This window comes from Natrix helvetica (assembly GCF_964273705.1).
Source record: "Natrix helvetica genome assembly, chromosome: 2".
Classification (NCBI taxonomy): domain Eukaryota; kingdom Metazoa; phylum Chordata; class Lepidosauria; order Squamata; family Natricidae; genus Natrix; species Natrix helvetica.
The window spans coordinates 27,146,031-27,172,302 of NC_138552.1; the positions used below are offsets into that span (position 1 = coordinate 27,146,031).

General features: G+C 41.1%; 1 protein-coding gene across 2 annotated transcripts in view; it reads right to left on the reverse strand.

Moving 5' to 3' along the window:
• LOC309385800 (chondroitin sulfate proteoglycan 4-like) overlaps positions 1-21,652 on the reverse strand; it is a 54,494-nt gene extending 32,842 nt beyond the window's left edge. For both annotated transcript variants that reach the window (XR_014174287.1, XM_081940524.1), the window contains exons 1-5: positions 21,492-21,652; positions 9,358-9,521; positions 3,284-6,826; positions 2,005-2,478; positions 1,124-1,300 (exon numbers count right to left, since the gene is read on the reverse strand). Coding sequence is in view for 1 of the 2 variants with exons in the window: in XM_081940524.1 (XP_081796650.1) it covers positions 1,124-1,300; positions 2,005-2,478; positions 3,284-6,826; positions 9,358-9,521; positions 21,492-21,567 (4,434 nt within the window). In the remaining variant the exon portion in view is untranslated. The remainder of the gene's footprint in view (positions 1-1,123; positions 1,301-2,004; positions 2,479-3,283; positions 6,827-9,357; positions 9,522-21,491) is intronic.
• Positions 21,653-26,272: the final 4,620 nt, after the last annotated feature.

Genomic DNA, 26,272 nt, shown 5'->3' on the forward strand with positions numbered 1-26,272 from the left:
TAGAAAACAAGATACTGTCTAGTCCAGGGGTGTCCAAACTTGGCAACTTTAAGACTTGTGGACTTCAACTCCCAGAATTCCCCAGCCAGCAGAGCTGGCTGGGGAATTCTGAGAGTTGAAGTCCACAAGTCTTAAAGTTGCCAAGTTTGGACACCCCTGGTCTAGTCTATCTTAGACACAAATCCATCTGAGTGACCTTTGACCAGTCACATTCTCTCCACCCTAGGAAGGAGGCAATGACAAAACCACTTCTGAAAAAACTTGCCAAGAAAACTGCAGGGATTTCTCCAGGTGGCCTCTGAGATTTGGGCATAACCGAATGGGGGAAAATACACCCTAGAACAGCAATTCTCAAAATGTGATCTGTGGATTCTTCAGACTCCCTGAGTACCTTTCAAGGAGTCTACAAACTCAAATATTTTAAAATTTCTCAAGTCTCCATTCCCAATATAGTTAATATTGATAGATGTAAAACAAAGTTCTATGCATTGAAAGTAACTTAACTTGTTTTCTGATAAATTTAGTCAATGCCACTCCAAGAAAATAACAGTTTGCAATTTACTCATATTACGGTGGCTCAACTATAGTTGCAACTAACTCCTCTTATTAGAAATTTTTAGACTATCTTCTTCCAGGACTTTGGAACCCATCAATCATTTTTAAGAATGTAAAGAAGTCCTGAGATCAAACTGTTTGAGAACTGTTGTTCTAGATCACTGGTTCTCAACCTGTGGGTTGGGACCCCTTTCACAGGGGTCGTCTAAGGCCATCGAAAAATACATATTTTTGAAAAAATATGGAAAACATAAAATAATTTTATGGTTGGGGGTCATCACGACATGAGGAACTGCATTAAAGGGTCGCGGCATTAGGAAGGTTGAGACCCACTGTTCTAGATATTCAATGGCTATTTATATAGGGCAGATAACACAGAGACAAGCGCTATTTTTCATATAAATATATATGATACTTCTAGTAATGTAATTCATATAAATATATATGATACTTCTAGTAATTAATTACCTTTGCTTTTCTATTTGCACTTCACCTGTTACAAACAGAAGACCATCATGTATATGTATAACCAGTTAAACATTTAGAACTTGAATTTCTCAGGACATACCCGGAGTGCTATGTTTCTCTTTATGAAGGGAGCTTCATCATTTACTGCTTTAATAGTCACAAATATGATCTGAGGCAAGCTTTGCTTCCATAGTTGTGTGCAGTTTGCAACAATGGTAAAATTGTCAAGCAGCTGTTCACTGTCATCATGAACATAGAAGATCAAACCTTGTTCTACCTAAAACAGGAAAGTCACAAAATGTAAAATGCATCCACTTTAAAAATTAAACCATAATCATGTAATCACTCCAGTTGTTGAACTAGGGTTACTTAATCTAAGCACGTTATTTTTCTCTTGCTATTACTTGCTATATTATATACTCATGATGGTGAACCAGAGGTAGCACGCAGAGCTCTCTATGGGCACACACACTGTCTGGTCCATCATGCATGCACTTGCAGCCAGTCACTCTCTTCTGGGTTCTGTCATGTGCATGCGCACCGGCCAGCTAACCAGCGCACATGCGCATGACGGAACCCTGAAGTGCAGCTAGCAATGGCATGCATATGCGCGTGGCTAGATGCTTTCTTTCGGGTTCCATCATGTGCATGCCCGAAGACCAGTTGGCCAGCGCACATGCACACAACGGAACCTGGAAGAGAGCAGCTGGTCTGGCGTGCATGCACACACAGCCAGCTGCTCTCCTCCGGTTTTGGTGCTCTGGCACACACGCATGCTCCTGTTTCGGCACTCTGTGCCAAAAAGGTTAGCCACCGTTATATACAATAGTGGGGACTGTACAGTTTTCTAAAAATAGGAAGGTTCTTGAAGTCTAAAGTCCAAAAATAGGAAAGCTCAAGAAGTTTTAATTGTTCTTTGATATATGATTTCAAAATCTAATTATAAACTTAAAGCCAGAAATGTATTTCAAATAATTTTACCTGTTTTCTGGTAAATTTAGTCAATGTCATTTCAAAAAAATGAGAGTTTGCAATTCGTCCATATATTGGTGGCTCAACTAGACTGAAGTCACAATTAACTTCTGCAAAGTGGCTATTAGATATTTTTAGAATATCTTCTTCAAGGACTTTTGAACCCCCTTCAGCAACTGTGAAGTTGTGTACTTCTAGTGGGATCAGCTTTGGAATGATGTCCACAGTCACTTCTATTCCACTGACTGTCTGGATACCATTAGTCACATCCAAGGAAAAGTGGTCTTGGAGTTGGTTGGAGATGGTCTGTATGTACTGGATAATGCCATCATTGATGTCTTGTTGAGAAAAAAAAGACAAAACTGGATTTTCTTCTGCTCCAAGGTAGTTTTCTTTTGATATAAACTTCCAAAGATAGCCATAGACTGGAGGTGATCTTACTTTGAATTCTATCTCTGATGGCAAGCTGTTTTCATGCACGGCCTTTAAAAAAATATAAGACCAAGTCATTAAGAACATAAAGATAAGCGCTGTTTTTCTAAATACAGCTTTTTATATTTAATCTTTAATAACAACAGCATTGAACATTATGATGGTTTAGCTATGTCCCTACAGTTATAGATGGCCTCCAAACTCTTTCAATCTCTCTGTCTGTCTGTCTATGTGTCTCTTTTGAATGTCCCACCTTGTGTTCTGTGACACCACTACCAAAAATTGGCAGCATGGTTTGTCATTTTGAGATGGGATATGCTCAAAACGTTTACTATTAAATAAGGTTTTTTTTTAAAAAAAAGTTAAAGAGTTCTTGGTGCTTTCTGTATTTGCTTACGAATATTTCATTATCCAACTAGGTAATGTGATCAGTGCAAGCGAGTATGGAGTTTGCTGCTTATTTCCTCATTGGCAGTCGCTTGATTAAAGCATTGTTTTCTGCCTGATTGTTTGATCATAAACAGACACATCTTAATGACTTGAATATTATTAATCAAACATATAAATATATTTATATACACTGCTCCTTAGATTGAAGAATATCAAAAATAGCTTTCAATAAAATCAGCAATAAAGCAAATAATAAACGGTACATTAAGCAATATAATTTCTGTAAAGTAAAACATATTCATTAAGAAAGTTAAGGAAAACAAAACACACAGATGCTCTTCCAGTGTTCAGAGTTGGAAGGCTCAAATGAAGAAATTTACTGAAATGTTTTACGGAAATCAAGGAAACACAATACAAAAAAATATTTAAAACATTTGCTATAAGTTACTAGATAACTTCATCTTACCAGCAATTTTCCATTATTGATTTGAACATGTTTCCCTTCTTCAACCAAAAGTCTGTGGTTATGTAGGACCACTGGTGGACGCTGATGACTTTCCAAATATATCTGAATATTCATTTCAGCATCCAAGGGGAGACTTTTAGCATAAACAGTGAAGTTCAATGTGTCAATCAAATTATTGCTATCATCATGTCTATAAGTCAAATGTCCCATTTTGAGATCATGCTGAGTAAAAGTAGTCACTGCTAAATTATTAACGACAATTTGTCCGTACTTTGGGGAGGAAAATATCTCAAATCTAATTTCATGATCACTTCTGATATCTTGATTTGTGGTAGCGCTCAAGTTAGTGGTGGTAATCACTGCTTCTTTTCCTTTTTGGATCAATAATCCTGTATTGTTTGCTAGAAGTACATATGGTTCAGAAGCACTTACTTCTAGCAAAGATGACGTATAATGTTTTCCATCAGTTACAAATAGCACAAAACGACCGTAAGTTGCACCTCGATGAACAAAGAGGACTTGCTTGTGTATAAGGTCCTCTTGCTTGAACTGATACAGTCTATATGATGTTTCATTGACAAGAACCAAGTCTCCATTAGGAATGCCACGCCTGGTGTATAACAACTGGTTATCATTAAAATCTGTATCAGGATCATGATAGCAGAGATCATCCAAAGTCAAGAGTTTCCTTCCATTCTTAACAACGTGGAATACTTTATCCACTACTCGTACTGGTTTTTCATCATTTTTCAGGTGGATAGAAATATTAAATTTGATCCCTACTGGTAATGGGAACTCTGTTTCTAAATCCTCTTCTCCAAATTTTATGGCAGTTGCAGTGATATGAATTTCATCGCATTGTGTCTCTGAGTCATCATGTATATACATAAGACGTTCTCCATATATATCCTGATTAGTGAAACTGCTAATGTTGTTGTTACTTTCTGGGGAATCAGAAAAATTAATAAGCACTAATTTCCCATGTTGAGGACTCTTTGTAACCTTATACTCAAAAGTTGTATTAATGAAGGTCTGCACAAACAATTCTGATTTTGTTATCAGTGATCCTTCACCTTCAGTAACAGTAAGACCATTGTTTATCAAAATAATGTTTTGTGGGTTTGTTTTGATCTTAATTTTGAAATCATAGATATTTGATACCACATACTGGGTACTAATGAAGAATTGAAATGAGTCCAGGCTTTCTTCGTGGGACTTCCTATATAATTGATACTCTACTCTACAATCAGAAATATTCTGTTGGCTGAAGCTGGAATTTATTTGCAGTGGGACATTATCAAGGAGAATTCTTCCTTTCTCAGGCAAGGATTGCAGCTTGTAAAGGATTTCATTTTCTGACAGGTCTATCTGTGGTATGATCACAAGAAGGTTATTAGAATTAAGATACTCTCTATCTGATTTATCAATAACTAATGTTGCATATTTCAGAAAATTATAAGTCAGCCATTTTACTCTAATAGCAAACAAAAACTCTTGGCTTATATTGCTACCAATGATAATTTTAAACTTAAAATGTTCGTGGACATGATCTTGCTGAATTGCTTTGAAGGTAGAACGATACCTCACACGACCACGTTCAATGGATCGTTGAGAAAAAGAATTTGTTTTTTTCCATTCTCGACCAGTATGTCTCCTCTGAATTTCTCCAAAAAAGGGTTCTTCTGTGATTTCATATCTTATGTCCAGCTCTTGTTGAAAAGCATTTATTTCTGTAGCCAAATGGCTGAGTGTTATTAACACTGGGGCGCCTTGTACTACATCAACTCCCGTGTTGCTGACTAATTTATAATCCAGGGGTACAGCCATGACACGCAACACAACTGTGTTGCTAACTTTCTCCCCATCACTTGCTCGCAGAACAATCCTGGAATTCTGAACTCCAGAATGGACAAAAAAAACATTACCATCTTGTAAATCTTCATAGGAAAAGGTAGTAATTGTTTCTCCAGGAGTCTTGGAATTTTCTAGAAAACCTGCATCTGCATTTGAATTTCCCAGGACTGTAATACTAAGATCTGCAGCACTTGTGTCATTGTCCACAATATTTACTGAATCTATGCTCAGGCATTTCTTGGAATGTTCTAAGAGAAGAAGTAAGTTTCCATTTGGAAATATGAGTTCTGGAGCATCATTTATTGGTTTTACTGTAATAGTAAACATATATTCATCATTTCCTTGGAGATACAGAGGCATCTTCCTTTTACTGCTTGTCGAAACAGAAAAAGTGAAATAATCATAGCTTTCTTCAGAACCATCGTGAATGTATACAACTTTGCCTTGCCACAAATCCAGCATACTAAATGTAAAGTCTTCTGGCTTTGACACAACATTCAACCTCAACTGGCCATAAGAAGGGGGACGTTTAATTCTAAAAAGAATTTGCGACTGACGAATCCCCAGCGTTTTGAAGTCCACGTTGACTTTAATGTGCTTTGATCCAAGAAATGCTTGCCCACCTTCTGGCACAATCAAGTCGTCGACAAACAAAAAATGGTCATGACTTTCTTTCCTAAGCAGTTTAGGAGCGACAGTACCAGCAACAGAAATGGAAGGGGCTATTCCCACAGCTTGCTTTTCTGGTGCAAAATTAGGTGTTGTGCATCCTACTGAAATATCCTTAGTCACTAGAACATTTTTCAAGGAATATTTTTCAGAACCAATTATCAAATCTTTCAAGCAGCCTCTGAAAGATCCACCTTCTCCGTATCTTCCAGAAACCGAAGCTAATCCATATTTTAGCACTTCTGCACGGAGTGCATCATTTATTCCACCGACATGCAAGGCCCCTTTAAGAACAGGAAGCCTACTATGAGAAGGCAATGGAGTTTTCACAGTTTTCTTTTCTAGAGTGAGTTCGACATATTTTATGGAAAATTTTAGTCTGATAACATGCCACTGGTTATCATTGACAGGGCTAAGAGAAGAAAGTTCAAGTCTATTTTTACCCATTCTAATGTGAACTTTAATGAGACCATTTTCAATTTCCATTGCAACAAAGTCCCCTATGGGACCAGAACTGTAGATCAGCAATCCCCTCGGAGCTGTAGTTTGCACTGAATACTCCAAGACGCCTCCTTCATGGACATTCCAAAGAGGAAATGAAACATAAGATTTGGAACTAAAAAAACTTACGGGTTCTTCTTCCCCTGCAAAAAATTCATTGCTACAGCTCAGTGATACTTCGTGAATGTTTTTATTTCTTGCAGATGATTTCAGGGAGGTTAAGATATCATGGTTGTTAAATATCACATCATTAATACATCCTCGGAAATTAATCGGTGTACTGTTAAGATAGTGGGCATCAAGGGTACCTCTCCCACCAATATAGAGACCATATTCAATGTTTAGTTCAGATACTAGGAAATCTGGCACGATTGCACTAGTCTGATAATTTTTATCAATCACTAGAGTAATATTTTCTCTTTCGTGATGAATTTCAAGAAGATGCCACTCTAAATCATCAAGTTGTGAGTGCAACTGGGAACGAAGGATCTGTTCATTTGTGCGAAAGTTGATCCTCACCTGTAAAAGAGGACTGAGTTTGAATCATCTAAAGAAAACAATGAGAATATGTTCAAAACTATTCAAAATAATTGCATACACATTTCTTCAATCAAATTGTTGAGGAATGGAGAAAATGTAAAATATAATTCTGAATGGAGAATAAACTATTATTTTCCATTTCACCCAAACTCAAAAAAAGTGGTATAATGCTAATTCAAAAAAAGCTAGGACCATGGCTTCTTGAATAAGTCACACTTTTTTTATTCATTCATAATACTAAACCATTATAGTAGGTTTGATACATCAAAGTAAACCTCAAATAATAAACCAAATAGGCAGTAAACAAAATAATCAGATCCATAATCATATATAATCCAAGTAGGCAATCTATACAACAACAACTTAGTTCAGGTGTGATTTTAGTTTGTTCAAAACCAAAATGGAGCATGTATCTAATCATTAGTTAGTTAGACCTAACTAATGCAGCCACACTAAATTATAATACGAACATTAAAATTATATTAATGTGGTAACATCTAAAATTACAACAAAGTGATATCTAAAATTTAATTGAATTACAGTTAAATAGAAAACACTGTGAAAAATTGACTTATGGGGGCCTGATAGGTCTTTTGGCCACTGCACAAAACCTAACTATGTGCACTGTAAAAAAAAAAGGCAGTTCATAAGCAGCACCTGGGCATGGGCCAAGTCTGGGCAATCGAGGGTATCAACTAATCAAAGGTAGGATGAATCTGATTCAAATGTTTCCATAAAAGCAGCGCTGAAGAAGAACATGTTCTGTAGTTTCCATCTCTCTGGAATTACAAGGCAGACCCTTTCAGGCAATGATACTTTTTTATATTTACCATCCAATACCGCAGAGGGCAAAGCATGACATTGGGCAAGAGGGAAAGCTGGGTGTTGCTAGTTAGCAGCATTGCCAATATATTTGAAGTGTACTGGTACAAGAAGACTTTCCTAGATGTGCTTGCTGCTCCCTATTCTTTATCTTTTGCTTCCAGATTTGTTTCGCCTGATCATATTCCATCTTAAGACCTGAAGAGGGAGAGTAGCCTAGATTTTAAAAAAATTAGATTCAACAGCCTTGATCTATGGATGGAAAATTATTCTGAAGAACTAACAGTGCTATTCTTTGAAGTCAGAATTTAAGCTTCAACCAAAGGTTTATAAGAAGCAAGGCACACTCTTAAATACAATACAATAGTAGAGTTGGAAGGGACCTTGGAGGTCTTCTAGTCCAACCCCCTGCCTAGACAGGAAACCCTATACCGTTTCAGACAAATGGCTATCCAACGTCTTCTTAAAGACTTCCAATGTTGGGGCATTCACAACTTCTGGAGGCAACTTCTGTTCCACTGATTAATTGTTCTAACTGTCAGGAAGTTTCTCCTCAGTTCTAAGTTGCTTCTCTCCTTGATTAGTTTCCACCCATTGCTTCTTGCTCTACCCTCAGGTGTCTTGGAAAATAGTTTGACTCACTCTTCTTTGTGGCAACCCCTGAGATATTTGAACAATGTTATCATGTCTCCCCTAGTTCTTCTTTCTCTTAAGCTAAACATACCCTGTTCCTGCAACCGTTCTTCATGTTTTAGTCTCCAGTCCCCTAATAATCTTTGTTGCTCTTGACTCAACTTCTATCATACCTGTCTCCAGGCTTAGATATGTATTTGAGACACAGCAAGATATCTGGAGAGCTGCTCTAATGAATTAGATTGTACCGTCTCCAAGTGAAACAAGAAACTGGTGAGTCAACCAGAGCCCAACAGAAATGGTGGGCTACAAACCGAGGTGGTGCAGTGTTTAGAATGCAGTACTGCATGTTATTTCTGCTGATTGCCAGCTGCCAGCAGTTCGGCAGTTCGAGTCTCACCAGCTCAAGGTAGTCAACCTTAAATACATGAAGTCATTTGTTCTATTCTATGGCCATTAATGATGCTCCATAAATGAGTCACAGCCTTCCATCCTTCCAAAGTCGGTAAAATGAAGACCGATTGTTAGGGGCAATATGCTGTGAGACCTGTAAAGTACTGTGAAGCAGCATATTAGTCCAAGTGCTATTGCTATTGTTAACTGTTTAGTCTGAAAGCACTGAAGCCCAGCTTGTACATAATACCCTCCCTTAAATCTGAAAAATTTGAAGATAGCATTGGCAGATCTTAGTGGAATGCATGATTAGTCTTAAATACATAAAGTCATTTGTTCTATTCTATGGCCATTAATGCTCCATAAATGAAGCTTCGTGGTGTTTTTTTTTGACAAAAACCGTAATCTTGGTTTTCTGATGATCACTGTTGCAGTATTGGACTAAGGTTCTCAGAGCTCTTTTAAGACCTATTAGTGTTCTGAGAAGAAATACAGGGTCATTTGCACATAGCAGCAGGGCAATGCTGTCATCCCCTGGTTTATGGGGATAACATAAGCAAAATGAGGCTTGCATGAACCATAAATGCATTTAGCTGTTAAAAAGAGAGTGGGAGAAGGATCAGATCTAGCATAAATTACCGATGCAAATTTTATAATCTTACCTGTATATTTCCAGAATTTAATTCCACCAAAAAATAATCCTCCTTTCCAGGAGCAAGAAAAAGCAATCCATCAGGTCTACTTGTCTGAAAACGTAACTTCAATGATATTTCAGACAGTGTTTCAATGACCTTTAATTGTATGTAGCTTTCACCATAAAATGATGCTAAAAGGCAAATTAAGTTATTGTTAACTTCATGATACAAATAGTTTATCAACATTATATAAATAAAGTATTTGGTCCCAATTCTTGCTCTTGAGTAGGAAGCATTTGTTAGGAAGCATTTGTGGCCAGGAATAGAGAGCTTCATCTGGTGCACCAGTTACAACATGTCTTAGATCAGGAGATCATTCAGACCGACACTTATGCCATAACCATCTCGTGGTTCAACTACTACAACATAGTACGCATGGGGCTGCCCTTGAAGACCACTCAGAAGCTTCAACTCATCCAGAATGGAGCAGTGAACGCAGTAACAGGTATTCCTCAATATGTCTGTGCAAGACCTCTGTTTTGTAAGCTGGGTTGCCACTTTGCTTCTGGGTGTGATTCAAAATGCTGATTATGATCTATAAAACCCTACGTAGCCCCCATAAGCACGGCTTCTCTGTCACAGTGCCTGTCCACTGGAATGAGGTTCCTGATAGCATTCCAGAAATCTGAAAGACCTGGCTGTTTTCCCAGGCTTTAGGCTGGACTGGTCGGAGTCACTATGCATGTTGCTGTTGGCCGGATTCGCCATCTTGCTCTATTGTTTTTTTTTTATCTGGATTGCACATTGTTTTCATTTTGTGAGCTGCCCAGAGTCAATAGGAATCAGGCGGTGTTCGAGTCAAATAAATATTTCCCCTGCACATTTCATACTTAGCTCATGACAATGTTTTCAAGCAGCCCAATTTACAACTCGTATGTGCGCCAACTTCCCAAGTTTTAGTCCTATTCATGAGAAGGCAAACTTGTAAACTGGGTTAAATAGGTTACAATCAGTGGTGGGATTCAGCCAGTTTTGCACCTATTTGGGAGAACCGGTTGTTACATTTCTAAGCAGTTCAGAGAGCCGGTTGTTGGAAGAAATCTCATTTGGTTTTTTTCCACTTTACAGGGCTAATCCTATAAGGAAGGCAGGAAGGAAACATTCTGGTGTTTCTAGCCTAATTTTATTGCCCTGCATACAGAAACTGCCTCTCCTGTTAACCCTTATTATTGTAACAGCTAAGGCGAAGCGCCCATTGATGTGAGTATGAGTTGGCCACGCCCACCCAGTCACATGACCACCGAGCCACATCTGCCCAGCTGGTTCCCTAGGGCAGAGAACCGGTTGTTAAATTATTTGAATCCCACCACTGGTTACAATGATACCAGCCCTGAGACCCAATTATGTTTTTGAGGCCGTCCTTTGGTATGCTGAGAGGTAAGGGAAGGCCGCTCTTATTCTCCTTTTATTTCTTTATAACAACCATCAGTCTGGCCATTACAAGTAAAAAATGAACATATAACAGAGGGTTTTTTTGTACGAACATGTATCATCAAGAATCTTTGTTCAAGTAATGAGGGCAGTCTTTTGTTCAGGAAATCCACAACATAAGGTGAGATTGCTGCACCAAAACAACTGAATGTGGGGCACTGCACTGCATTTTTAAATGAGGGGGTGGGGATCACTTTAGAGCTTAAGGGATAAAGACAAAGCCTCAAAATGAGGCTCAAATCCTTGTGATTTTATGGAGATATTCATGTAGTTTTCTTGGTAATGTTGAAGTGCCTTGCCTGGGATGCTATTCTGACTTGCCTATTTACCCTCCCCACCCCCTAGTCTCCATACAAATTCAACCCTGCTTAGGATTGGGGGGGGGGGGGGAGTTGTAGACCAAAGATAGCTAGCTGCTGCCAACTGAGTCCCTCGAATACAGTACTAAAAATGGACACACCACCTAAACCACTCCCCTCCACAAGTCATCATACATTTTCCCCTTTAGGCTCTTTTAGCCTGATGAAAACATTTCAATTCATATGGTTCAACAAAGTTTTTTTTTAAAAGTACAGGCAGACCACAATTGAGCCCAAGATTTCTGTTGCTAAGTGAAACATTTGTTAAGTGGGTTTGCCCCATTTTACGACCTTTCTTGCCAGTTGTTAAGTGATTCACTGCAGCTGATAAGTTAATAACACGGTTGTTACGTGAATCTGGCTTCCCCGTTGATTTTGCTTGTCAAAAGGTTGTAACAGGTGATCACATGACACACACACACCCCGGACACTGCAACCGTCCTAAGTATGAACCAGTTGCCAAGTTTCTAAATTTTGATCACATGAACATGGAACTGCTACAAAGGTCATAAGAAGGTCATAAGAATGAAAAATGATAATGTCCCTTTTTTCAGTGCCGTAGTAACTTTGAACGGTCACTAAATGAACTGTTGTAAGTCGAGGACTATCTGTAGATCTAATCTTCACCCCCACCACCCTAGAAGGCTGCCTATCGCTTGCATTCTGAAATAAAATAATTATCAATTATTTTTTGAACTTGAGCATCAGCTTTCAGATTCTGTTGAGACTGTAGAAAAGATTGAACGTTGCGGAGTACGGTGGCAGTGACAGTATTAACAATGACATTATGTATCTGAAGACTTATTTATGATGATGCTTTACCTTGAAAAGGGAAGAAAAACGTACCAAAACAAGATTTAGGAACGAGAAAATTCTTGGAACTGAGAACATAAATATGCTAAGAAAGAACAAAAAAGTATTGATCTTGTTATGAGATTTGTAAAGTATATCTGTCTATACATGTAAAATAGAGGTCATAAGCCAAACATTTCACAATCTCTATACTGCCGTTGCCCAATTGCGTTCCAGCACAAGTAAAGGTTTTATGCATATGGTTTTATCGGTTCTGAATTTCATATATTTGGTGATGTCAATTTCTCAAAATTCCAAAGTGTCTACTCTGGCCCAGAAGACATTGCTAATAAACCTTTTAGTACTAAGTGAACTTTTCTGAAACAGCCTCTTTAGCTTCTGCTAAATATAGAAGCTCTCTGATGCTCTATTACAAAAGCTGTCAATAATGCTAAAACTGCAAAAAGAATACAGATAAAGATTTGCAGAATTCAAATGCTCGCTAGGGCTTGGAAACCAATCAGACAAAATGATTGGAGTCTCACCAAGCTAAGGAATGACAGCTTACAGATCTGAGACCAATTGTGGCTCCCAAATGCCTTTTTGTGGCCACTAAACTCTGATAGTTTGCCAGGATTTTGATGACAAAAAAAACAACAACACAATTGTTTTCCAAAAACTAGGGAGAAGAGTGAAAATTCCAGCCCTAGCCATCTGTATGACTTGCTTATTTTCGTTTACTACCACTGAAGCTTTTAGCTCTTTCAAAACTGTTAATTGCAGCTCTTGATCACCAAAGTCACAATATGTGTAACTATGGCCGGCTGAATAAACCACAATCAGCTAGGTCCATAAACACACAAAGTTGTAAAGCTTGTTTTGGAAACCACCTATTGGCTTGGTGGATATGTTAATTCAACCAGCATAACATGGAGCTGTTCATAACAGACCAGAGAAAAACCTTGGGCTCATGGAAGATAGCTTGGTGAAGGAAACTTCAATGTGAGCCAGGGGTGAAATTCAGCAGGTTCCGACAGAAATTTTGAATAGTTTGGAGAACCGGCAAATATCACCTCTGGATGGCCCCAGAGTAGGGTGGGAATGGAGATTTTGCAATATCCTTCCACCAGGAGTGGGGAGGGAGTGGGGATTTTGCAGTATCCTTCCCCTGCCACAGCCACCAAGCCACGCCCACAGAATCGGTAATTAAAAAAAATTGAATTTCACCACTGATGTGAGCAAACTGTGAAAATGAGTCATTCTCTACATTAGGGGATCAGTAGGGAATGTAACTGAAAACATCATATGCGACAATGACAATGAAAAAAGTGACTTATGACTGGTTCTCACACTTAAAACCATTGCAGCAGCCTCACAGTGAAGTGATCAAAATCCAGGTGCCTGGCAACCAGCATGAATTTTGCAGTGTTCTGGGATTATTTTCAACTTTCCCAGCTGGCTTCTGACAGCCAAGTCAATGGGAAAAGCTGGATTCACTTAACAACCATGTGATTCAATTAACAACTGCAGTGATTTGCTTAACAACTGTGGCAAGAAAGATCATAATATTGGTCACAACTCACTTAACTGCTTTGCTTAGCAACAGAAATTCTGGACTCTAGTGTGGTCATAATTGGAGGACTACCTGTTATACACATACAGTATATGAACTGGAAAAAGTGGACTGAATTTTTTTCTCCTCTTTCTAACTACTAAAACTAGAGATCATCCGCTGAAACAGATTGTAAGAATTTTAGAAATGATTTCTTCAGACCTAAGTACCCTGTGGCATTCATTTCAAGATGTGTGATGGACACTAAGTTGGACGGTTTTTAAAAAGAGGAGAAATTCATGGGGAGCAGATCTCTCAAGGGCTATTAATATTAAGCGACAATGCTACTGCCCATTTAAGGGTAGTATACCTTCAAGTGCCAGTTGGAGGGAGATCTTTACTTTTTTGTGCTCCAGAGGCAACTGGTTGAACCTGATAAGAAACAAAATGGATGGATACAGGCCTCATCGACCAGAGGTTTTTTATGTAGGCCTAGCCATTCACTCTGTAGCCCACCGTTTCTTAATCTTGGCAATTTTAAGACAGGTGGACTTAAACTCCCAGAATCCACTAGTCAGCAAGCTGGCTGGGGAATTCTAGGAGTTGAAGGCAGGGATGGGCTACTATGGGTTCACCCGGGGTCGGGAGAACTGTAGCTAATGTTATGGCTGGTTCAGAGGCCCTCCAAATACCACCCCTGGCTGGCCCTGCCCACCCCACCCAGACCTTCCCGCCAAGTGGTGGGTTCCGGATCCAGTTGCAACTAGTACGCTGCAACGGGGCCCGGCGTCCACCACATGAATGCACGCAATACGCGTGCAGCATGTGCATGCGTACTTACTGCCCGTGACGCTCCAGCTGCTCAGCAGAGTATTGCGCAGGCGCCATATGCTCCATGCGCGATAGCAACGGCTCAAATAGCGGTAAGGAGAACGGGCGGGCGGGTGGGCCCTCCAGAGCACTGTACCGGAATAGTACCTGGCGCTCCCAGTAGGCACCGGTACCCCTGTACCGGGGCGTACCAGTCATATCCCACCACTGCTGCCACCCAGATCTACCCCACCCAGACCTTCCCAGGAGTCTCCATGTGGCCTATTTTGGATGTGAGGTAAGTGCAGGGCCCGTGTGGAGGCTCGGAAAGTTCCAGAAGGCCGGAAATAGGCCTGTTTCCAGCCTCCGGAGGACCTCCAGAGCCTGGGGGAGGCAGTTTTCACCTCCCAGAGGCTCGAGGAAAGCCTCCAGAGCCTGGGGAATGGCAGAAACCCCCACCCCCCCACCACAATGGTGCAGGAGGCTGACTAGGCCACACCCACCATGACCACGTCCACCCAGCAACCAGGCAGAGAAGCCGTTGCTGAAATTTCTGAAGCCCTCCCCTGGTTGAAGGCCTCCCATCTTATTGTCCAAGGTTAAGAAACACTGCTATAAGCTTTGCAGTTACATGTTGATCAGTTTTCCTAGGACCCGCTCCTATATGCAACTCCACAGGGCTTTGCTTTTATTTGAACTCAGGAATTTTTAAGAAGCAGATCTGGAATGTGTTTAGGGGTGGGAGGGGGAAGAGGCTGTCAGCAGATACACTGTGAAAACATTTTCCGCACATTACAGGCCTGTAGTCATAAATCAGGCACAAGGAGAATAATCCAAATCCTATTAGAGTCAAGTGAAAGAAACAAGTATTGATTTCCATGGTTCTGGTTTGCTTCCAGAATCTTCTGATGAAATATGATTTGGAAACACCACATGCATAACAGAAACACTAATTTACATCCTGCAGTTCATCTTTAAAAGTGGTAATAAACTTTCTATCCTCTACAGGCCAATAGTTTTGAGTCGTGCCTTTAATATTGCAAGGTTTAAAGTGGTTTAGACTCTAACTCAGAAATCTGACCTTATAATGCAATTTTGCTTGAATGAAAAACTCAATATAAACCAGTTCATAGGCAGTAAACAAGTATCAAACTTTTCCACAGATCTAGCAATAATTCCTCACCTCCAAGTCAACATATCAATCTGATTATTCTTTTTGTAGGTAAATAATATTATGATCATCAAACAAATCAACCCAGAGTTCTCACTAGCGGCATATACGACCATGCTCTAATTATTCTACTTTGGACACATTATGCAAAGTCATAGCTCCCTAGAGAAGGCTCTCCTGCTGAGAAATATGAAAGGAAAGAGAAGAATAAGCACCAAGCTGGATGGACTCAGCCAAAGCAGCCATGGGTGCAACCTTTGGAAGATCTGAAAGACCAGGTTAGGAACAGATCATCATGAAAAAAATTAACCAACAGTGTGCTTGTCACAAGAAGCACAAAAAAGGAATAAAAAATAGAAGCCAAAGAAATTAATGTTACCAGAAAAGAAAATATAGCTAAATCTAGTTGACAGTAACACCACTCACTGTACTTCTCCACTAGAGTCATGGAGTTATTTGCATCTGAAGAATAAGGGGAAAAAAATCTGTTTTGAAGGCAGTATGGGCACTCTCTTTGGCCTTTAAAGGAGTTATACCTTTTCCTGGGTTCCCATTGACAGTTGGGTGGGCTCAAAAAAAAAAATTACACATTTCGTAAAGTGGGTTATATGTGCTGCCCTGCTGAGCTCTCCTTTTAATGGTCTTTTAGCTTCTCCTGTAAATGAAACGTGTATTTGGAGTTAGCTTGCTTTGCAATTTCCAAAATTCTCAGCAAATGGGATGCTAGCTAGGAAATTCTGGACTTTTATTTGTAACATTTGTATGGCTATCCATCTTACAACAACTCATAAGAGCTACTCTCCCCACCCAACTATAAAACCAAGCCATAAAATATAAAAAGCAACCCTGTGTCTGTCAGAGGCTGTTTCATAGCATACATTTGCTCACAGTTAATGTACTTTGGCTTGCTCAGTCCAATTTCTTGAATTTCCACAAGCCATAAACTAAGAATTCAGCATACAGTAGCTCACTAAAGTAAAAAGGAGTTATTTTCAGGTTAAGTAGTTGGTGTGAAATGCTCAGCAGAACATGGAAGTAAAGAACAGTTGCTGGAATTGGGTATATCTAGGTTAACGAAAAGAAGAAGTAGGAGTGATATGATAGCGGTGTTCCAATATCTAAGGGTTGCCAGCCTGCCACAAAGAAGAGGGAGTCAACCTATTCTCCAAAGCACCCGAGAGAAGGACAAGAAGAAATGGATGGAAACTAATCCAGGACAAAAGCAACTAAGGAGAAATTTCCGGATAGAACATTTAATCAGTGGAACTACTTGTCTTCAGAAGTTGTGTCTGCAAAATTGGAAGAATGGCGCAGCAGGAAAAAGAAACTGTAACATTGCAAATGATTATGTTTGAAATTCAAAATCTATTAGTTGTGACAGAGAGAATTGAAAAAAGATTGGAGAATACAGAAAAAATTGATGGAAAAACTGAGGATGTTTATCAAATGAAGAATGTGGAGGACAGAGTTCAAAATATGGAAGAAAAAATGAGCAAAGAGATAAGAAAACTGTGGCTACTGACAACAAAGTGACCGTGGTTGGTAATGGCAAGAGTGGAATATGCAAAGGGGAGATAGATGGATTGGAACTCTACCCCAGACTTCAAAGCACAGAAGAAGAAAAGAGAGAAAAAATGGCAGAGATAAGGAGAGAAATCTTGACAGAAGCACCAGTAATAACCAAAGATAAGCTGATGGAAAGAGCAGATGTTGGGTTTCGAGCTTTTATGAGATACGAAAGGAACAACATGTTGCGAAGAGAAGTTCATACAAGATTTATTAAGAAAGTAATTAAAATATTAATGCTACAAATGGCAAGAGATAGAAAACTGCACTATTACTGGAAAGACACAGGTTGATGCAATGAAAGTGTATAATAAAAACTAAACTAAATTTAGTTTACTAGTAGTATGTATAAAATGAAGTGACAATAGCTATAGTTAAATAATGGTTAATAATGATAATACATATAGATATATTAGTTTGATAATATGAAATTTTATATAAACAACACATGGAGAATATGAGAGGAGGTTTAAAAGCTTTATCTAGAACAGGGTTACTCAACCTTTTTATACCTACCGCCCACTTTTGTATCTCTTTTAGTAGTAAAATTTTCTAACTGCCCACCGGTTCCACAGTAATGGTGATTTATAAAGTAGGGAAGTAACTTTACTTTATAAAATTTATAAAGCAGAGTTACAGCAAACCCCTACCGCCCACCATGAAAGCTGGAACGCCCACTAGTGGGCTGTAGGGACCAGGTTGACTACCACTGATCCAGTGGCGTAGCGTGGGTTGTCAGCACCGGGGGCAAGGCAAGTAATTTGCGCCCCCTAACCCGTGGATTTTAGCACTAGATTAGTTAAAGAAACCCTTACCCCCTAAGCACATGTATTGTTTGTTATGAAAATACTGATGTAATTAAAGTAAAATGCATCTAAATACAAGTATTTTCAAACACTTTATTGAGTTTAGTGATCCTGCCTATGCCCTGCTAAGTGTCCAGCGTGCCCCCTTTCAATGCGGAATGACCAGCATGCCCCCTTTCAATGCAGAGAGACCAGCATGCCCCCTTTCAATGCAGAATGACCAGCGTGCCCCCTTTCAATGCAGAATGACCAGTGTGTCCCCTTTCAATGCAGCCGCCCCCCCTGCACCCCCCACGCTACGCCACTGCCACAGAAGCATCTTTGGACAATGATGGCTCGCTCGGCTAAGAAAGGGAGATGAGCACTGGCCCCTAGAATCAGACATAACCTTTACCTTTTATAAGTATTACAGATAGTCCTTGACTTACAACCACAATTGAGCCCAAAATTTATGTTGCTAAGTGAGACATTTGTTAAGTGAGTTTTGTCCTATGTTAAGAAATTGCGGCCAGTTTCTTGCCACAATTGTTAAGTGAATCACTGTAGCACCACGGTTGTTAAGTGAATCTGGATTCCACATTGACTTTGCTTGTCAGAAGGTCGTAAAAGGAGATCACATGATCCCACAATACTGCAAGTCATAAACACGAGACAGTTGCCAAGCATCTGAATTTTGATCATGTGTCCGTGAGGATATTGCAACAGTCATAAGTGTGAAAAATGGTCATAAGTCACTTTTTAAAGTGATGTTGTAACGTCAAACAGTCACTAAATGAACTGTTGTAAGTCAAGGACTTCAGTCTGTCTCACTAGGTATAGATATTTGTTAATATTTTCATAATGACCTTTGAGGGAGTTCTGTATACAGTCACAATTAACAGAGAGTGCTTAATTTGAATCTCTTTAGTCATTTCCTACATTCTACCTTGCACTTGGCTAGGAAGAATTTATTATTTAAGAGTATTGCATCTAATTAAGATGTCAGCCTCTGCTTTTTAGTCATCAAAGTTAGGTATTTTCTATTGCAATTATCTAGTATTTTGTATAATTACATAATTATATTCCTTGCTTGAATACTTTCTTCCTGAAGATAACGTAATGATATTTAACAGAATCAAATGCACATTTCTTCCCTTAGAAATCATAAATCAAATCTACAGGTATAGGATGGAGGACATGGTGATGTCTTCGTAATAGAACTTATGCAAGCATTTTGAAAAGATAAAATAATTGCATACAATATATGAGTGAATGTTGCAATGTGGCTGCAAAAAAGGCAAGCACAATTTGTATACTTTTCAAATCACAGGAAGGAAGTGTTCCCTTTCATTCTGTGTTGGCTAAATCGCATGCTGAATTATTGTGTACAATTTAGAGCATCACACTAAGAAGGATTTAGACAGATTCAGAAAATAACAGCAGAAATAAATGCAAGGGAATTTAATATGCTCCAGTTATTGTGTCTGCAACTTTAGGATTATATTACTCAATGGCAGCTGTGTTTTATGTACTCCCAAACACAGAGACTTTCACAAGACCATCCTAATGTCCAAACACTTTATTTTGCTTACTATTGATTTAAATTCCCAAGAACAGAAACTGGATTGCCAAGATTGATCAAACACGCCTGCTTGCAGAAGAATCATATTATGAGGGGTCTTTGGTGCTCTTTGAGCTTGCTTGTTTTCTTGCAGAGGTTTCATTACCCAAACTAGGTAACATCATCAGTGCTAGTAAGGAGTGTGGCGTCACTAGCACTGATGTTACCTAGCTTGGGTAATGAAACGCAAGCAACTTCAGGGAGCACCAAGGACCCCTCATATCAACCCTGAGGTACAAATATTTCTCTTTTATTAGAATCATACTACTTTACTCCTGAATCCACAGATTGCACACGTCTTATTCTTTAATTAGGCATGAATTTGTATGAATGCAATTTAGTCAACAAACCACAGCTAAGCCAACTATGGCTTTTCATGGAAACAGATTTCAACACCACCACCACCCCCAGGTAAATCCATAGTTTGCTTACTCCTAATTATTTCGCTAAGCCCGACCTGTCTCCGCTCACACATAACGTGTGACTTAAATGCACATCTTGATTTACAAGCCACAAGTAAGCAAACCACCACCTGTTTTACACAGCTGCATAAATATGTTCGCCCGCTTTGGTTTCTTCCAGATTACTTGAGGGATGCAAGAGACTTTTGAAGTCCCACACAAACATTTAGCGGAACCCAAATTATGTTAGTATCAGAGAAAAAGGTTAGCCGGGACAGACATGTTTCACCCTGGCACGACTTCTATTCTTCGAAGAGCTGCGTGAACGGGAGGGCAAAGCTCTACCGAGCGAATTTCAGCCCAACCCCCCCCCCCCCTAGCAGATCTAAGTTGGCCCCAAAAGTAGCAGCTCTGCAATCGCCTTAAAGGTGCAGGAGGTCCGTCGGGGGGGGGGGGGAGAGGGGGGAAGGACCGACAAGGGGCAAATGTCTGGTGTAGGGAGGCGCTGGCGGTGTCTTTAAGGCGCTGTCCCCGCCCCGTTTTCAGACTGCTGGACACCCCGCCTTCCTCCTGCCGAACCGGTGGCGGAGGAGCGGGCAGTACCGTGAGAGCTACGAGCCGCAGGTGTAGGCAGACGAGCGCTCCCGCGAGTGCACCCCTCAGATATTGCGCCCGGTGCGGCCGGCCCCCCCTGCACCCCCCACGCTACGCCACTGCACTGATCTAGAATATGTTATAAAGATGTATTGCAATTGGACGATTTTAGAATGATGTAATAGAATGTTATCATATAATCCTATTCTAGATTTTGAATATTATATATAAAAGGATGTAAAAACAATTATAGTCAAATTAAGGTTGAGATATAATAATCGTGATATAAATGAATATATGGGAATTTAAAATATGCGATTTGATATGAAAAGCAGGTGACGACTATGGAAGAGATGCATGGAAATACAGTAATCAACTGACACACTTTCTACAATTTGTAATGAAAATGTTGTTTTTTTATTTCTGTTTGTCTTTGTTCAAAAATAAATAAAAATTGTTTTTTAAAAAAATGAAATTTCGATGCATACAGCTCTCAAAGGTTCACCATCTCCAATATACACTACAAGGTCCCTTTTGTTCTGCTCTGCATAAGTCTACACAGATGTGCACTCATCTGGACAGTATAATTGAATGAGTTGTGAAGACATTTGTCCAAAAGAACCAGCAGGGTTTCCCTCTCCTTTTAGATTTTGTTTGGCTGAGGAATGAATACCTTCCACCACCACCACCAACCTCCAGCCCCTCGGACTGCTTTGTTTCTGCCTCTGCCCTCGCCCGGCCTGCCTTCGCCCCTTCCCGCTCCAAGAGCTGCCGCCGGCGAGCAGGTGGCGCCGCGCAATCCAACCACTCACAGCCGCGCCTCAGGCGCCAACTCCGGCAGCCTGGCCCATCCTTTGCAGAGGCAGTCGGCCCAGCAGGAAGAAGCTCAGAGGAGAAGACACTCGAGGACGCAACCCGGGGCTCTTGCGCGCCCAGCGCTCGCTTCTTTCCCCTCCGCAGGTTTCCAGTCGCCGTCCGCTCGCTCACCTGCCCGCCCGCAGGCGGAAGTCGAGCCCTACCTGCGAGCGTCTCTCGACTCCTAGCGAGCATCAGAAGGAGCAGCAAGAAGGTTCTTGCACACCAGCCGGGGGCCATGCCGTCTTCTCCGGGAGTCGGAGGGCGAGAGCCACCGGCGGCCCAGAGTAATAGAGGCCGCTTTCAGGGCCTGGATGGCGGGGCTCTGCCTGCCAACAACTGGTGCTCTTTGCTGGCGCGCTTGCAGTTCGGGTCAGGTTACACCGAGGGGCGAGGAAGGGGGAGAGGCAGGCAGGAAGGGGGAGAGCTAGGAGGAGAAGCAAAGCAGGCTCATAGTTGTCCTCTTTCTAGCTGTTGCAGTTGGCCGTCAAGAGAAGGCCTGGGCACTTTCTGACGTGCTTCCAGTGGCCAGCTCCACTTGAGAAAGGCTGATCAGGCATCCACGAACACAGCAATGTATTATTGATAACACTTAGTGGAATTGCAGTCTGAGGCTATAGGGCAGCATGTCGTCTCCCCCACAGGCACACCTTCTCTCCAAACTCTGAAGAAGATTCTTGAATGAGAAGCAAAAACGTCCTCAAAGAAAAACCAGAAAGTCCAATTGCCTCTTTAAAAAAAAAACACCTTTGGGTAGACCAGTGCTTCTCAATTATTTTCTGTCATGCCCCCCCTAGGAAGAAGAAAACATTTCGCGCCCCCCCCCCCCGCGCGACTGTAAATAGTATAATTTGTCTATAAAATTGTTATAAGTACACCTCTGCATAACATAGCACACCGGTCTTTCCTCGTCTCCCACCGTAGTCACATGCTTTCTTTCCTCTTTCCCTCTTACTTGTCTATCCTTCCTTCCACCCTCCCTTCCTCCTTCCCTTCCTTCCTGCCTCCCTTCCAGTTCCCTCCTTCCTCTTTCCCCCTGCCTGCCTGCTTTCCTCTTTCCCTATCCTCCTTCCTCTTTCCCCCTGCCTGCCTTCTTTCCTCTTTCCCTATCCTCCTATCCTTCCTTTCTCCCTCCCTCCTTCCCTGCCTCCCTTCCAGTTCCATTCTTCCCTCCTTCCTTCTGCCTCCTTCCTGCCTGCTTGCCTTCTTTCCTCTTTCCCTCTTGCTTGTCTATCCTTCCTTCCACCCTCCCTTCCTCCTTCCCTTCCTTCCTGCCTCCCTTCCAGTTCCCTCCTTCCTCTTTCCCCCTGCCTGCCTGCCTTCTTTCCTCTTTCCCTATCCTCCTATCCTTCCTTTCTCCCTCCCTCCTTCCCTGCCTCCCTTCCAGTTCCATTCTTCCCTCCTTCCTTCTGCCTCCTTCCTGCCTGCTTGCCTTCTTTCCTCTTTCCCTCTTGCTTGTCTATCCTTCCTTCCACCCTCCCTTCCTCCTTCCCTTCCTTCCTGCCTCCCTTCCAGTTCCCTCCTTCCTCTTTCCCCCTGCCTGCCTGCCTTCTTTCCTCTTTCCCTATCCTCCTATCCTTCCTTTCTCCCTCCCTCCTTCCCTGCCTCCCTTCCAGTTCCATTCTTCCCTCCTTCCTTCTGCCTCCTTCCTGCCTGCTTGCCTTCTTTCCTCTTTCCCTCTTGCTTGTCTATCCTTCCTTCCACCCTCCCTTCCTCCTTCCCTTCCTTCCTGCCTCCCTTCCAGTTCCCTCCTTCCTCTTTCCCCCTGCCTGCCTGCCTTCTTTCCTCTTTCCCTATCCTCCTATCCTTCCTTTCTCCCTCCCTCCTTCCCTGCCTCCCTTCCAGTTCCATTCTTACGTCCTTCCTTCTGCCTCCTTCCTGCCTGCTTGCCTTCTTTCCTCTTTCCCTCTTGCTTGTCTATCCTTACTCCCCCCTCCCTTTCTTCCCTCCCTCCCTGCCAGCAGCTCCTCCAGCATCCCAGCTGGAAGCAGCAGCACAACAGTCGCCGTTACCTTGTCCCTTCCCCAACAGCGGCTGTTGCACTTCCGCTTCCAGACGGAATGCTGGCGGTAGAGCTGTTGGCGGGGAGGCGAGCTACCTGCATAAAGACGCCGCCGAGGGCATGGCAGAATATATCCCGGCTTGAAGTGGCAGCGCTGGGGACTGCTCAGAGACTCATCAGAGCCGCGGGCTGGAGCTGTACAAAAAGTCTGCTTGGGCTGGGGGGGGGGAGGGAGGGAAGCCTGGGACAGCCATGCTTCCCTCCCTCCCACCCCCGCCCGAGCAGGCTTCTTGCAGAGCTCCAGCCCGCGGCTCCAATGAAAATCCACAGTCCGAAGTGCTGCCACTTCCAGGCGGGATATATTATGCCTCGCCCACGCCGCCGCCGTTGCACCCAGATGGAAAGGGAGCCTTCGCGCCCCCCTTTACGGAGCCTCGCGCCCCCCCAGGGGGGCGCGCCCCACTATTTGAGAACCGCTGGGGTAGACAAATGGTTGTTAAATTGAGGAGTTGTTGTTGTTAGTTGCAAAGTCGTGTCTGACTCATTGCGACCCCATGGACAACATTCCTCCAGGCCTTCCCGTCCTCTACCATCCTCTGGAGTCCATTCAAGCTCATGCTGACTGCTTCGGTGACTCCATGCAGCCACCTCATTCTCTATCGTCCTCTTCTTCTTTTGCCCTCAATAATTCCCAACATCAGGCTCTTCTCCACTGAGTCCTTCCTTCTCATTAGGTGGCCAGTGTATTTGAGTTCCATCTTCAGGATCTGGCCTTCTAAAGAGCAGTCAGGGTTGAGTTCCTCTAGGACTGACCAGTTTAATACTCTTGCAGTCCAGGAGTCTTCTCCAGCACCAGAGTTCAAAGGCCTCAATTCTTTGGCGCTCAGCCTTTCTTATGGTCCAACTTTCACAGCCATACATTGAAACTGGAAAAACCATAGCCTTGACTATATGCACTTTTGTTGGCACCTAGCTTTTTATTTTTAAACATTTGATGTTCATGACAATATGATGTTGAGAGTACAGGTGACAAATGTTTCATGTATTTGCAATGTGACTGAAATGTGACTTTAAAATACAAGAGATTGTATCTTATCACTTTTATTCAATTGCTAGGAAGATTTTCAAATAGAGTTCCACTTAAAATACTCCCATTTTAACAAATTTTAAGAAAGGGAGATAATCATTTTGCTCATACGGTCTCTAAATTACCTGAAAACCACCTCTTCTATTATTCCAAGTCATACAGAGCAGATTTTGAAGAAACTGTACTAGGTGGAACTGAAATTTAATTTAAAAATTTCAATTGGAAATCCCAATGATAAAATTAAGCTTTGGTTAAAGCCCCCAGGCTCCAAGAAAGCTCTTTGGAGAAGGCTTTTTTAAAATGCAAGTCAAGGTCAACTACCGTTTTCCTCTTCTGTAGCAAATTACTACTACAGCTAGTCCTCAACTTATGACCACAATTGAGCCCAAAATGTATGTTGCTAAATGAGAAAGTTGTTAAGTGAATTTTGCCCCATTTTACAACTTGCCCCATTTGTTAAGTGAATCACTGTAGTTCTTAAATTAGAAACACCGTTGTTAAGTGAATCTGGCTTTCCCATTGACTTTGTTTGTCAGAAGGTTGCAAAAAGATGATTCCGTGAATCCAAATCCCTGCAATCCCCATCAATGTGAGTCAGTTGTCAAGCATCCAAATGTATACCACGTGACCCTGGGGATGCTGCCATGGTCATTAGTGTGAAAGATGGCTATAAGTCATTTTTTTCAGTGCCGTTATAACGTCAAACAGTCACTAAGCGAATCCTTGTAATTTGAGGACTACCTATAATTAATTTTCACAACTCATTTGCCACCACTTCTGAGTGTAAAAAGTGGCCTTATTAATAGTTGGAGAAACCTTGATATTTAGAAAAATTTTAATATATATTTTCCCCGTTGCATCTATTATGCATTTATATGGATCAAAAGATAAAATATGTCCAACAAAGAGAGCAATGTGACCACTGGAGGGCAATGTAAGGCTGAGGACAAAGAAGATATCAACTATAAAAGGCAAAAATAGTATCTGTTGATTTTTTTTTTTTGATATTTTTATCTCTCCTTTATTATTTTTTGCAAATAACTCGAGGTGGCAAATATGCGTAATACTCTTTCCTCCTCCTCTTTGCCCCATAACAACAACCCTGTTAGGTGGGTTGGGCCGAGAAAGTGATTGGCTTAAGGTCGCCCACCATAATGTGTTTGTAGGCCTAAGGCAGGACCAAATCACAAAGTCTCTTAGTTTCTAAGTCAGCACCTTAACCATTGTATCAAACTGGCTCTATTTATTAAAACAAATCCAAATTAGGATAATAATGTGCATTTTTAAAACCTGCATGCATCCTTAACAACGTGCTTTAAATGATGAAATTTCAATATACTGTGTTGCTTATAAACACATAAACTAATGAATGCCTGTGCAGTTGTGTTCATCTTAATTTGCTGAAAGTGTATTAAGGAAGTCTTTTTTTTTTTTAAAGTAATTTTAACAGTGGTCAAATACACCAAACAATTAAAATAAAACACAAATGTCCAGTTAAAATATCATATTGTATTAAATATAAGCAATATAATAAATGTATTAAATATAAAGAATATGTTACTGATCTCAATTTCATGATCTTAATCAAATAATACATACCAGTGTTTCTCAACGTTGGCATCTTTAAGATGTAAACTTCAACTATCAGAAATCTCTAGCTGGTAAGCGAGCTGGAGAATTCTGGGAGTTGAAGTCCATGCATCTTAAAGTTGTCCAGGCTTTGAAACACTGAGATATACTAATCCCATACTATGTTATATCATTTATATGAATGTTCCTGCATGCATGAAGCTCCATATCATACTATAGGTAGTCCTCGACTTACAACAGTTCATTTAGTGACCATTCAAAGTTAC